Source organism: Chaetura pelagica, unplaced genomic scaffold (assembly GCF_000747805.2).
Source record: "Chaetura pelagica isolate M959 unplaced genomic scaffold, ChaPel_1.0 scaffold185, whole genome shotgun sequence".
NCBI classification, from domain to species: domain Eukaryota; kingdom Metazoa; phylum Chordata; class Aves; order Apodiformes; family Apodidae; genus Chaetura; species Chaetura pelagica.
The window spans coordinates 1040301-1052641 of record NW_009953207.1 but is presented as its reverse complement, the minus strand read 5'-3'; the positions used below and the strand labels follow the sequence as shown (position 1 = coordinate 1052641).

The window sequence follows — 12341 nt, the reverse complement described above, 5'->3', positions numbered from 1 at the left end:
AAAAAACTCCACTTATCACAAACTGCTTAGGAAAGGGAAACAAAATGACTATAACCACTGTTGAACCACTAAACTTCTACCCAAACACGTGTAGCCTTGTTAGGAGGTCAAAAATCAGAGAAACCCCCCAGCAGAACCCACCAAAACCTGCTGCAGCCCTTTGTACATCTTCCTGTTGCCCATATTGGTCAGAATTTATTTTTCTTTTTTTTTTTTTCTAAAGAAAAAACCCCAGAAGGTTATCACCTTTGTTTTTTCCTCCTCTTGATCTCAGTTTTAGCCAAGTAGAATCCCAGTGTAAACAAACAAATTACTCTTGAAACAACATTATTAGTACTTTGTCAGCAGGCTAAGCTCACATGCCCCCAGCCCCAGGCTCTGTCACCTCCACTAAGCTTTGAATTGCAACTGCCTTCATTTTCAGCACTTCAGTTTTAAGGGAGTGTGAGGGCCCAGCCCAGGGAGGTAAAACCTGAGCTCCCTCTGGACACATGGCCAGCTCAAAGTCATTCTTCTTCCTCAAGCAGCTTCCCAATGATGACCCAGCCAACACGTCTCTGCCATATATGACCTGTGCTGGGAACTGTTACACACTTCATAATGGGCTGTTTCCAACTTGAAAAATCAGAAAGGGCAGATATCCAAAAAAATCCAAGGCACTTACTTGAGTCCAGCACAGATGTAAAATCTCACGGCAGCCAAAGGAAGACACGGAGCAACAGGAGATTCCAAGAAGCAGCAACATGGATTTAAATTGCAAGAAGAGAAGGTCACATTGGAAGGGGAAAACCTTCCTCCTAAGAGGAGCAACACCAAGGATCCACCAGAGACCTGGGAAGCTGTGAAATCTCTGTTTCTGTAGGTTTATAGAACCAAACCAGGCAGATGCCTTGTCAGGAGGGATTACAGGCAGCTGAGGCTCGTAGACTCCAGAGAGCTCAGCTGTGTATAATCCCTCCTGACAGGCTCAGGAATGCTTTAGAAATGGTGTTGAATTTATTTGCCCCCCACCCCCAAATTGTTCCCAGTTTCATTTCCATAACTCAACAAAGCAGAGCAGGGTCTGGTTTATTGCAATATGGTGGGGCTGAACAAATGCTACAGGACCAAAATCTTTTCATTTTGATAACAGATGTTCTGGTCCTAAGAAATCCAATTTGCTGCAAGTTCCACCAACACCAGCAGCTTCTTGCTGAAGGTGTTTTAGCTCATTCTTGCTGCCTGCATTCCCAGACTCACTTTTAGCTCTGTCCCTTGCTGCTATGGCAGGCTGGGACTCCATTGCTGATTGCATCTCATTTCCTTGGTACTTTAAAATGTAGCAAAGTTTTTCTTCCTCTGAAGACAAAGAAAGGCTACACTTATTAAAAGCCTTGTTGAAGATTCTGTTGTATAATCTTTTTTTCTTATATGCTTGGTTTTTGGTTGCTTTGTTTTCCCCCCCTTGAAATAGCAAATTCAAGGCTGCTACAGTTTCATTGGCTCCCCTAGGACCACTTGGGGTCATTCTAGAATTTGTGTTTTCTAACTTTGCCAAAGAGAAAGGAAAGCCTCTCAAACAACCCCTCCACTTTTTTAATTTTCAGAAATCCAGTAGAATTTGAACTTTCTCTGCTTTTAACAGCCAGACCATCCCTGCTCATCCCAGGCTCAGGAGAAAAGGGCCCAGCACATCCACACCAGAAGCTCCAAATATTCTTCTCTTCCCAGCTGGGACTGGGACCAGGGCAGGGCTCATCTGAGGTCACCAGCTGAGACACGGGAGGTGGCTGTGAGCCCCAAGGGATCAGGTTCAGTTCTCATCACCCAATTAACAGCCCCTCCTAGCTGTGAAGGGCTGGGGGATGAGTTTGAGGGTTTCCTGCTCCTGGGGTAAAAAACTTCCCACTTGCCAGTTGGAGAATCCTTGGCAGAGGGGCTCAGAGGTGATCAAGTTGTTGTAAATAGTCCAGGGTCAGCAAAAGGGAGTTGGGCTGAAGGAAATTAGGAGGGAGGGTGACCCCCCCCCAGCCTCCCACCCCTGCACTGGGGCAGTGACCTGGGATACATGAGTCCCCCTCCTCAGCTGATCCTGGTGAGCCTGGGACTTCAAACAGAAGGATTACACAGTCATAATCGATTTCAGTGTGACAGCTATGAGGAAACACAGGTGTTCCTGGAGAGCTGAGCAAAATGTACAGCAAAATGATTCCAACTCTCCAGCCACAGTCCGGGAGGGACTGGCCCTCAGGACCTGCACCCTGGGAGGTGCTGTGGGAACAGCATGGTGAGCCCTGGGACAGAGCCCCCTTTGCATCCCAGGACTGCCTGGGAGGATGGACACAAGGTGATGGGCTGCAGGTGGCCTAGGCCACCCGGGGTGCTGTCCTCATGGCAGCAGGGGGGCTAGAAATGCTCACACTGTGTCCAGAGAACCCCACCAGGGCACAAGCCACTGCAACAGCTTCAGTCATAAAAGCAAGGTCCCACGGGGCTCCTGCAGCTTACTTCTTTTGGACACCTTATGAAAAACCCTCTGAAGCCTGTCTTTGGGTCTCCTGGCAGATCTGCATGATGTGTCTGGGTCACTGCAGCCCAGTCCCACCCCACATCCACATGGGCATCATTGTCTCTAGGTGATTCCCAGGACTCCCGAGCCACGCAGGGGTGGCAGCAACCCAGGCTCTTCCTCCAGTGCATAAATAATCCTTAGATGAAGTTGTGAGCCATGGAACAAGCCATGGAACTCCAAATTGCACCTACTGGTTTGCTCAGTGCATAAATAATCCTTAGATGAAGTTGTGAGGGAGTGGCTATCACAAGCCATGGAACACCAAATTGCACCTACTGGTTTGCTCGGTCCTGAAGGACAACCCTCACCTGCAGAGCTGAGATCAAACTGGGAGCATCTGTTTAACCTGGAAACTCCAACACAGCAGCAAATTTCCTTGCTCACACCACCAGCAGCTCTGGGGCAGGTCTTGCTCTCACAGAAATAAATGACACCTTTTTCATGCTGAACCTTCAAACTCTATATACTTTCCAAAACACATCTTGTATTAAGTACTCTTCTTTGGGTTATTCTGAGTTAATTTTTCCCAAGCACTAGAAAAAACCCTTATTTCCTTGATTATAAAAAAAAGTAATCCAGCACACATCTAAAGAAAAATTACCATTAGTTGGGGAAAAATATCAAAATCACTCCTACTAAGTAGAAATCTATGAATCTAATTAATAATAACTCAAAAATTAGGTCATCTGAGAAAATCCTCATGCTCACAGAGGAGAGCATGTCTTTCCTGCAGCACAAAGGAGGGGATATCCTGGTGTTCAGGGATCTGTGCTGATGTTCTCCAGCCAGGATATCCTACCTTCACAAACACAGTGACTATTTTGCTCACGACATGCTCAGAACTCCAGTCAGCATCAGTGGAATTTGCACACAGATCAGGATTGCCTGGAGCTCCCTCTGGGTTTCTACCTCTCCAGCAAAAGCCTCGAGACCTGCACCATTTTACCCAATATTTCCAAAAGCCGAGAAATGTGAAACCCTCTGAAAATTGGCTTAAAATATTTATTAATTAAAAAAGTTAAATATTTATTTATACAAATATGATGAGAAAAATCTCATGCAGACTTTTCACATACAGTAACAGAACTGAAATCACACTGTGATGGTTTTACCCAAGAACTTCTCTTAGGAACTCGGCCGGAGAAGTGGTGCTGTCGCCCAGGTGCCCAAAAGCACCATCCAGGGCAAGGAGAAAGCAATTTCTTACTTGGGGAAGTTTTCCTAAGGAACAAATGCCAAGATTTCCACACTCTTCACTGGATTAACAATTAATATCTTATTACTACTACTCAGAGAACTGGACAGAGACATATGCACACGGGGTGATGAATTCCTGCGTACCACCATACTCCAAACACTTCCTGGTAATGCATAAAGTTGCCCAAAGACTGGTTTAGATAATTCCCCTAAATGAAGAAAGTATCTTGAGATATTGTTATGGATGGCATCTGCCCCTGCTTAATTACAAATCTGCACTGGATTCATAATTTGTGTATATTACAAGTAATTTGCATAATTAAAACAATTAAGGGACTGACATATCACGGCAATTAGAAATGCATCAAACTCTGGATGTTGTACAAAAGAGAGCTTCAATATGAAACATTAATTCTTTGAGAACAAAATACCCTTCAGATTCCTGCAGAACAACCTTCACAAATTCAATATATGGCCAATAAACTCTGTTTAGAGAAAGTTTCTCCCAGGGATTTCCACTTCCTCCTCAAGCTGTTGCCAGTTTAGCCCCAAAGGCTTTAGCCTTCCCCCGAGTTCCTGACTGCAGCCACAGCACGGACTTGTGCATTTATTGCCAGTTCCAGGAGCTTTTATCTCATTTTCCGTAGCCTTATCCTGTTTTCTTTGTCCCTCTTTTTAAGAATAAGTATGAACTGGTTGAAAAAATGCTCTTGGTCCTTCTTCTTCTGAACCAGGCGGAACCGCTGATCTCGTCCGTGCTTCTCTGCAAACTCTTTAAAGGTGGTTCTGCAGGAAACAGAGAGATGGTAAAGCTGCCACCTTGTCACTCCACATCAGGCTCTTTGACCTGGATCACACTTGGCTTTTCCCACAGACATGAAAAATGGGGGTGTTGTGGGGAATATTGGACAGGAAGGTGAGGGGAGCCCCGGGGACAAGGGAGGGGAGGCCATGGCAGAGGCTCTCGGGTCAGCCTGCAGGAGCCAACCTCCAGCTTCTGACTGGGAAAACAGGGGCAGTGCCTGGCAGGACAGTTGTGAATCCCCAACACGGTGTTTGCTCAGGTTTCAGTCTGTGCTCCCCCCAGCTCTGATGGCCAGTGTTTCAGTAATTAGCCCATCATTGAGCAGAAAACCCCACCCATGGCCAATAGGAAAGGAATGCCTTTTGACTGTCCTGCTTAGATGGCACTACTGAAGGTCTTACTAAAGGCCCTACCACCCTTGAGCACATGGTCTCCAGTGGACTACCAAGCTGGTTTGATCTTTTCTAGAAACAGCTAAAGATTAGTTGCAGCTGTGAGTGACAGGCACAGTGCCACTGACACCCACAAAGGTGAGGGGAGCCCCGGGGACAAGGGAGGGGAGGCCATGGCAGAGGCTCTCGGGTCAGCCTGCAGGAGCCAACCTCCAGCTTCTGACTGGGAAAACAGGGGCAGTGCCTGGCAGGACAGTCGTGAATCCCCAACACGGTGTTTGCTCAGGTTTCAGTCTGTGCTCCCCCCAGCTCTGATGGCCAGTGTTTCAGTAATTAGCCCATCATTGAGCAGAAAACCCCACCCATGGCCAATAGGAAAGGAATGCCTTTGACTGTCCTGCTTAGATGGCACTACTGAAGGTCTTACTAAAGGCCCTACCACCCTTGAGCACATGGTCTCCAGTGGACTACCAAGCTGGTTTGATCTTTTCTAGAAACAGCTAAAGATTAGTTGCAGCTGTGAGTGACAGGCACAGTGCCACTGACACCCACAGAGAGGCAGCTTTCCCTCAGGATTTCACCACCAGCTCCAGCACTTCCCAACACTCGTGGCGTTTCACTGCGGATCAGCAGCCACCCAGAGCCCACAGCTGGTGGGTGAGTCCCTCTGACACTGTGCTCTCCTGCCAGCTCAGCAAGAAACATGAACAAACACGGGTTTGCCCCTGTGGAATGAGAACATCGTTGCTGAGACCAGCAATTGGCTGCTACTTTAGTCATGAATGTTGCCAGTTTCTGGTAAAAAACCTTCTTGTTCTGAGTAGTTCCCTGGAGCCTGATGTGCTGTTTGCACCTCTGTGTTGGGGCAGGCAGTGCTGTCCCATCCACTGTGTATTTCAGTTGAGAAAACTGTAGTTTCTTAGTTCCAAATCTTTAGCCAGATTATAATATACAGATCTCTTTATTTTCATATCCAACATGAATGAGCAGGTGCTGCCCTCAGCACTGCACCTGCCACTGTGCACTTTTGGAGCCAGTGCTTAAAGATCAGTGTAGAAAAATGCAGCATTGCATTCTTGATTTTAATTTGGTGATGTGGTATTAATACTAAACTTTGTTCTCTTCCATCAAAAAACAAACCCAAGTTTTTCACTAGTTACTCCTCTTTGCCTAATATAACTACAATTAAACATTCAGATACTGATTTGATATAGATAATGTGTGTGTTCTATCATTAGGCCTTAGACATGCATATCAAACAAATAGGCAATGCAAAATATGACACATTCTTAATAACAGAGAGAGGGAGAACTGAGATAAAGATGGTGTGTTCCTTTTCCCAGAAATATAACAAAATCCTGTAAAAGGTTAGGGAAGAACCATGAGCCCAGCACTGCACCACGGGCTGTACACAAGTTCAGTGTTAGGGCATCCTCTGATAAGCAGAGGCTGAAGGAGAGAGCTTATCAGAACAAATCTCCACAAGGCAAAGCCATACCTTGGTGATAGCTTGGATTCTTCAAGGAGCTTTTTAAATTCTTCTTTGGCTAACAACAATTTATTTTTCTTTTCTTTGTACTCTTCTCTGATCCGGGTCTTGACAAACTGTTCAAATATCTTTCCAAGAAAGGGAAACAAGATACTGCATTTATTAACAAAGCCTTTCTGGTATTTATGCCTGATCAAAGGGCTGTCAGTCTTGCAATCCACGGGTTTTATCTGCCCTCAGTGCTGCCTCATGCAGCTGGGTCTGGTTCACTCAGCACTGATAAATGTTCTCACAAAACAAGTAGCTGGAGGAAGGTGCAAGTTGGACAAGAAAGCATCTTCATTCAATCAGCAAGTGCAGCATGCATCAGCATTTCCTGACTTCAGCATCTCCCTCACATTTCCTTGCCATAAGTTGAGGAGTTCACAGTGTCACAAAATTCTGCCAACTGCTTTAATCACATTTTTCACACCCCCCCCAAAAAATCTTCTCCAAATGCTATCAGCTTTCAGTATTCCCCACCCTTTCCCCACCACAACTTGCACACATTAAATGTGATGGTTACTACCATGGTGCTTCCTCATCAGCCATGAGGATGTGCAGGTGCAACTCTACATGCCATGGAAGCTAAAGTAACCAAGCCACAACTGGTGTTTTGGATGTTATGGAGAAGAGAAAAGAAATAGAACTGGAAAAGCAAACATCAAAAATGGCCACGAGAGAAGTACCATAAATAACCTGGGAAACCTGGATAGATTATACTGTAACCAATTGCATAAATTGAGAGTAAGAGAAGATGGAAAAAAATGGAACAAATAAAGTAGGTGACCCTGTTATTGCTTGCCTTTCTGGTATCAGTGAAGCTATTATGAAGGTAATAAATCAAAATTAGTATTATTTTAATACAGCTGCTCCTTTACCCTTCACTGTTCCTTGCTTAAACATAGTAGCATCTTCCAACTGTTAATAACCCCTTGGAAATACTGGTAGGCGAGTGGAGCCAACCACAGACCTTCAGTATAGATCATCACCTTCCTCAGGCAACATGAGAACAGCCACCAACAGCAGAGCTGGCACCCCTGGCAGTCAAACCCACCTCCACACACACTCCAGTCAAGAGGAGGTTCCCAGAAGGCAGCCAAAAAGCTTTCCCTGCCCTTCCCAACCCACCTGCAGCATCCTTCCCTTCCCCACATTCATTGTGAGCCACTTCTCACCTCTGCCCCCTCCAACACAGATTCATTCACACAACTCAGAGGGCACTCAGGTGCTCTGGCCAGGCCACACAGCCAGCACCCATGGAGGGAAATGTTGCCATAACACTAAATCATGTCTTCTGCTAATTTCAGCTGCACTTCAAGAAGTGCTGCCATTAAATCAACACCTGCTCTTGTCCAAGTCTAGCCTTCTCAAACCACTTCTTGGAGGAAAGTGGGGTCTAACCAGATGGCATTACTTACAGTGGACATCTAGAAGTCATCACTTCAGGTGCAGTATCTACAGGGTGTGACACACCTGGCACGTGCTCCCAACCCTGCTGGTTTTTGACCGTGTTTTGCAGAAGAGCTCCTGACCAGCTCCCCCTGCCTCCTCAGCTCTGAGCCTGAGTTGCCATCCCTTGCAGAGCCAACCCCTGCCTAATTACAGGGTCCCACCTGCAGACTGCCAAGAGCTTGTTCCTCAGAACCTTGAGCACCACATCAACCCGCAGACGAGGTCCCCCACAGCAGTGCTTCAAGGACATGAGGTGTATTCCTGATGTATTTTTATTATATCAACTCTAAGGCTGATAAACTGAAAGAAGCAATGTATTTTGATTGACTCATCAAGGCCTAGGCTTTGTCCTTCCTGATTCCCTGAAATAAATACCAACCTCCCTGTTTAGCCTCCTGTCTAGCAGTACTTCCCATTCTAGCAGTTTCTCTCACATTTTCCTTCACATATTTCATTATTATTATATTTCACTTTTTTTTCTTCAGAAAGAAAATATTGGAAAGGGAGTAAATGAAGATATATGTCCTCAGTCCCTCAGTAAATACCTCCAAGAAGCTCTCTGGAGAACCACAAGACAATCTGGGTCCCAGTGCAATGGAATAGGAATAGGTACATTTTTCTTTATGTTTATTTAAAAACTGGACAATTTAATATTAAAAATTCTTCCTTCTTTCTCCAGGATGACAAAAGACTGGCAAGGAAGATAAATAACTACAGAACAGAAGCATTTCCCTTCTCTGCAACATCCCTGTACCTCTTCTAAATTTGTTAAACTCAGCTGCAGCCCTGGGGTCCTTTTAGGTCCTTAGTGCTAATTAATGCCCCAATAATCAAGGTAGCAAAAAGTGCCCTTTGCAGTTTGCCAGGAAAATGAAGCCCTTTCCAGCAAACACCAGCACAGCCACAGTGCTCAATCCGGTTATGTCCAGCAAGTACAATTACTGCAAAACAGAGCACTGAATACTGCCAAACCCCTAGAAAATGCTCTCTGTCACAAAAATGAAACAGCCTCCTCATGATATTTAAATAATTCAGAGTGGAAACATTACCTTACAGCCATTTCCCTCCCTGCAGCCCAGTTTCCCAGACTCCACAGGAGTTGTTCCTACAGCCCCAGACACCTGGAGCTCATCTCTGTGTGCAAACTCCCTTCTGACCACTCCTTTGCAAAGGAGACAGCACCTTCCCAGGAGCTGAGCCTACACTGCAAGTCTCACTGAATCATGGAAATACAGACTGGTTTGGGTTGGAAGGGACCTTAAAGATGATCTAGTTCCAACCCCCCCTGCATGGGCAGGGACACCTCCCAGCAGCCCAGGCTGCTCCAAGCCCCATCCAACCTGCCCTTCAACACTGCCAGGGAGGGAGGTCTTCAAAAGGGAATTTTAATTTTATGCAGCTCTTTTTTGCCCTCCCAAGCTGATGATTACCCTGTCACCAGGGTAAATCTGGGAGGTGGCTGCTGCAGAGCAGCAGCTCTGCTGGAGGCTGTGCCCACCTGCTTGCGTTCCTCGGGATTCAGCAGAAGGTAGCGTGGATCAAACACTATTTTGTGCAACTCTTTCTCCCACGTAGAAAATGCTGAAACCTGTGAAGTACACAAACACAGTTGCATTAAGGAATTTCAATAAGGACGTGAGAGAAGAAAATGTTCCAAGGTGAAGCAAAAGAGCAGTTCAGAAAGCTAATGAACCCTCGGCAGGATGCCTGGAGTGGTCGGAAGCTGAATTTTAATCTGTTTCTGGCAGTGCTCTGGATGCCCCCACACCATTAGCATTGAATTGCTCCAGGACATCTTAGTGAGTATCTGGGAGATGCTCGTTCCACATTTTTGATGGAAAGAATGTGCAGCAGGGAGGAAACTGCCATGTTATTATCCCCTTTGTACAACAGAAGCATCAATTTCCATTTAAGTAATTACCTTGGCTTTAGCTCCTCTTCTCTCCCAAACTTCAATTACAACCCAAACGAGGATGGCAGGGGATGCACACACTGAAGAATTGATGGTGAACATCTTCAAAAAACTATGTGTTTGTAGCACACGTGCCCCTTCCCTCCAACAGCATTGCTGTCACATCTCCTCCTTTTCAAGGCTTCCACCTTTTTCCAGTGAATCCAGGTCTCTGGAGTGTCCACCCAAGCCCTGCACATCCCTCACATCCCCACGACATGGGAATATCACATTCCTGTAGATGTTCAGCCCTGAAACCTCAGCCACCAGTGAGTGCAGGGACCACCAGGAACCCCAGCAGGTCCCTTTGCCTGGAGCTTTTACAAACTGACAGTCTGGGAACACCAGGCTGAACTCCTGAGCCTGAACCTGGTACAACATCTCTGTAACAAAGTAATTAACAGGGAACTCTGGAGTAACATAAAATATTCTAATCACACCATTTAATTACAAAGAAGAGTAAATCCACTAAAAAAATTAAGTACGTGAAGTGTAATTAAAACAGAGAAATTTGCTGTCAAAGAGGGAAGCTCTGCTGAAGCAAAGTGGGTTAAAAATGGACTGAGCAACCTGGTCTAGCAGGAGATGCCCCTGCCCAGGGCAGGGCTGGGACTGGCTGAGCCATTGGCTGCTCAGGATACTCACTCTGGAGCTCTGCAAGTGCAGAGAAATGGGGAAGGTTCTCATGCATCTCCCAACGTGTATCATGGTCTTCTCCCCTCCCATGGGACATTCCACCAGTAAGAGACAGTGAAAAATGGGGTTCAGTGCTTTGTCCTTCTAGAAATGGGGTCTTTGGGTCTGTTTGAAAAACAGGGTGGAGGAATAAAACCCAATTCTACCTCTGTTTATTTGGGGTTTTTAATTTATTCTTTAGGATAGTATTGAGACTGCAATAATTGTTTGGAGACAAGAAGGTTGGGGTTAGGACCCCCCAGATTCCCTTTTATCTCCCCAGTATTAAGTCACATCTTGAGTAAAAAAGTAACTTGGAATCCTTTCCAAAAGCCTGGTTTACCAAGAGCATCCCAGCAAAGAGCCTTTCCCAGAAATGCAGCATGGGGAAGTGTTACTGCTGTGGCTGTGAGGGAGCCAGGAAGAGGCTTAAATCATCCTCTTCCCCTCTGCACTTTGTGGAAACCTTGAAACCTCCAGGAGGATATCAGAGATTACATTTTTACATAGGGAAACTTGCCACAGACTTAAGAACAGTGCCATCAGCTTGGAGCCACACCAAAAAGTCACTTCTATTTTTAAAATGTTACAATAAATTCTCTTCTGTTGATACAACTTGTATAGGAAGATTCAGAACCACACTGAAAAACTTCCATCTAGTTCAAGCTCCTTGCAATGCCATCAAGTAACTACTTGGGAAATAACAGCATTACAAGCAAATGGCAGGAGATGTTAATTAAATAATCAGTTTAAAATAACACCAAAGGCCTCACTGCCCTCCAAGCAATGCCAACCAGCTGAGCTAACCAGCAGCTTGTCTGCACATTTTTAAATGCTCAGGGAGAAAGCAAGGTACTCTATTACCTATACATTTTTAAATAATAGCAAAACCAAACAGTAAATGTCCTGAATTCCTTATTTTTATGAGCAAATCTGACTCTTGCACTGAAAACACTTGAGGAATCCTATTATAAAACATCCCTAATACTTTCAAATTTTGACTTACTGCCCCCTGACTTAAAATATGCCAGCTGAAGTCTTCAGCCAGGATTCTTTTATGGCACTCTGCATTTGTTAAGCATAAATAACAAAATGGATTAATAAAGCAGGTCTGTCATGGAGATAATTTACTGTTGAGCTCTGAAGATCTCATTATCTACCTTTAAAGCCTGCTGATTACTGGTGATAATTTTTCTAGGCTTTACTGCCTAACAACAGACACCTTGGATTTTTTTCTTTACAGAAATGACAGGAACTTCTATAGAATATATATTTGCAGAGTGTTGGAAGGAGGGATGAAATCTGCACACACTGCTCCCTTATACCCCCATTTACATTGGCAGGATGAGGACTCAAACCCAGCATGCTTATTAATTCCATTCACACTCAGATTCATCAGTTCTCTGGAAAAAGGGACAAACGGAGATGAATTTTTGCAGAGGTGATTTTGTGTATATAAATAATGGCATCCAAAATTCCTCCTGTTGATGGCAGCCTGTGTGTGGTCAGCTCAGGACAGGCTCTTAAATGCTGCCTCAGGAAACAGACACCAGGCTGAGGCTCTTTACCAAACCAGTCACCAGATGCTCCTACGAGATCTGTAGGTCCTATTTCCCCGTTGGTCAGGAGGCTCCCAGTGCAGAAGGCTCTACCTGCCAGCTGAATTTCTGCTCCATCTCCCAGCTCGTAACCTCAAAGAGGTCACCATGAGATGGCTGCAACAGCTCCAGACCCTCCCAGAACTGGTACCAGTTCTGTGGCAGGCAGGTCTGTGCTGGCCCAGGGGA

General features: G+C 45.4%; 1 protein-coding gene across 1 annotated transcript in view; it reads right to left on the bottom strand.

Moving 5' to 3' along the window:
• Window positions 1-4377: 4377 nt before the first annotated feature.
• Window positions 4378-12341, bottom strand: part of TCERG1L (transcription elongation regulator 1-like) — a 106343-nt gene continuing 98379 nt past the window's right edge. Inside the window, exons 12-14 of the mRNA XM_009997552.1 lie at window positions 9427-9516; window positions 6444-6562; window positions 4378-4534 (exon numbers count right to left, since the gene is read on the bottom strand). Coding sequence (XP_009995854.1) covers window positions 4378-4534; window positions 6444-6562; window positions 9427-9516 — 366 coding nt within the window. The remainder of the gene's footprint in view (window positions 4535-6443; window positions 6563-9426; window positions 9517-12341) is intronic.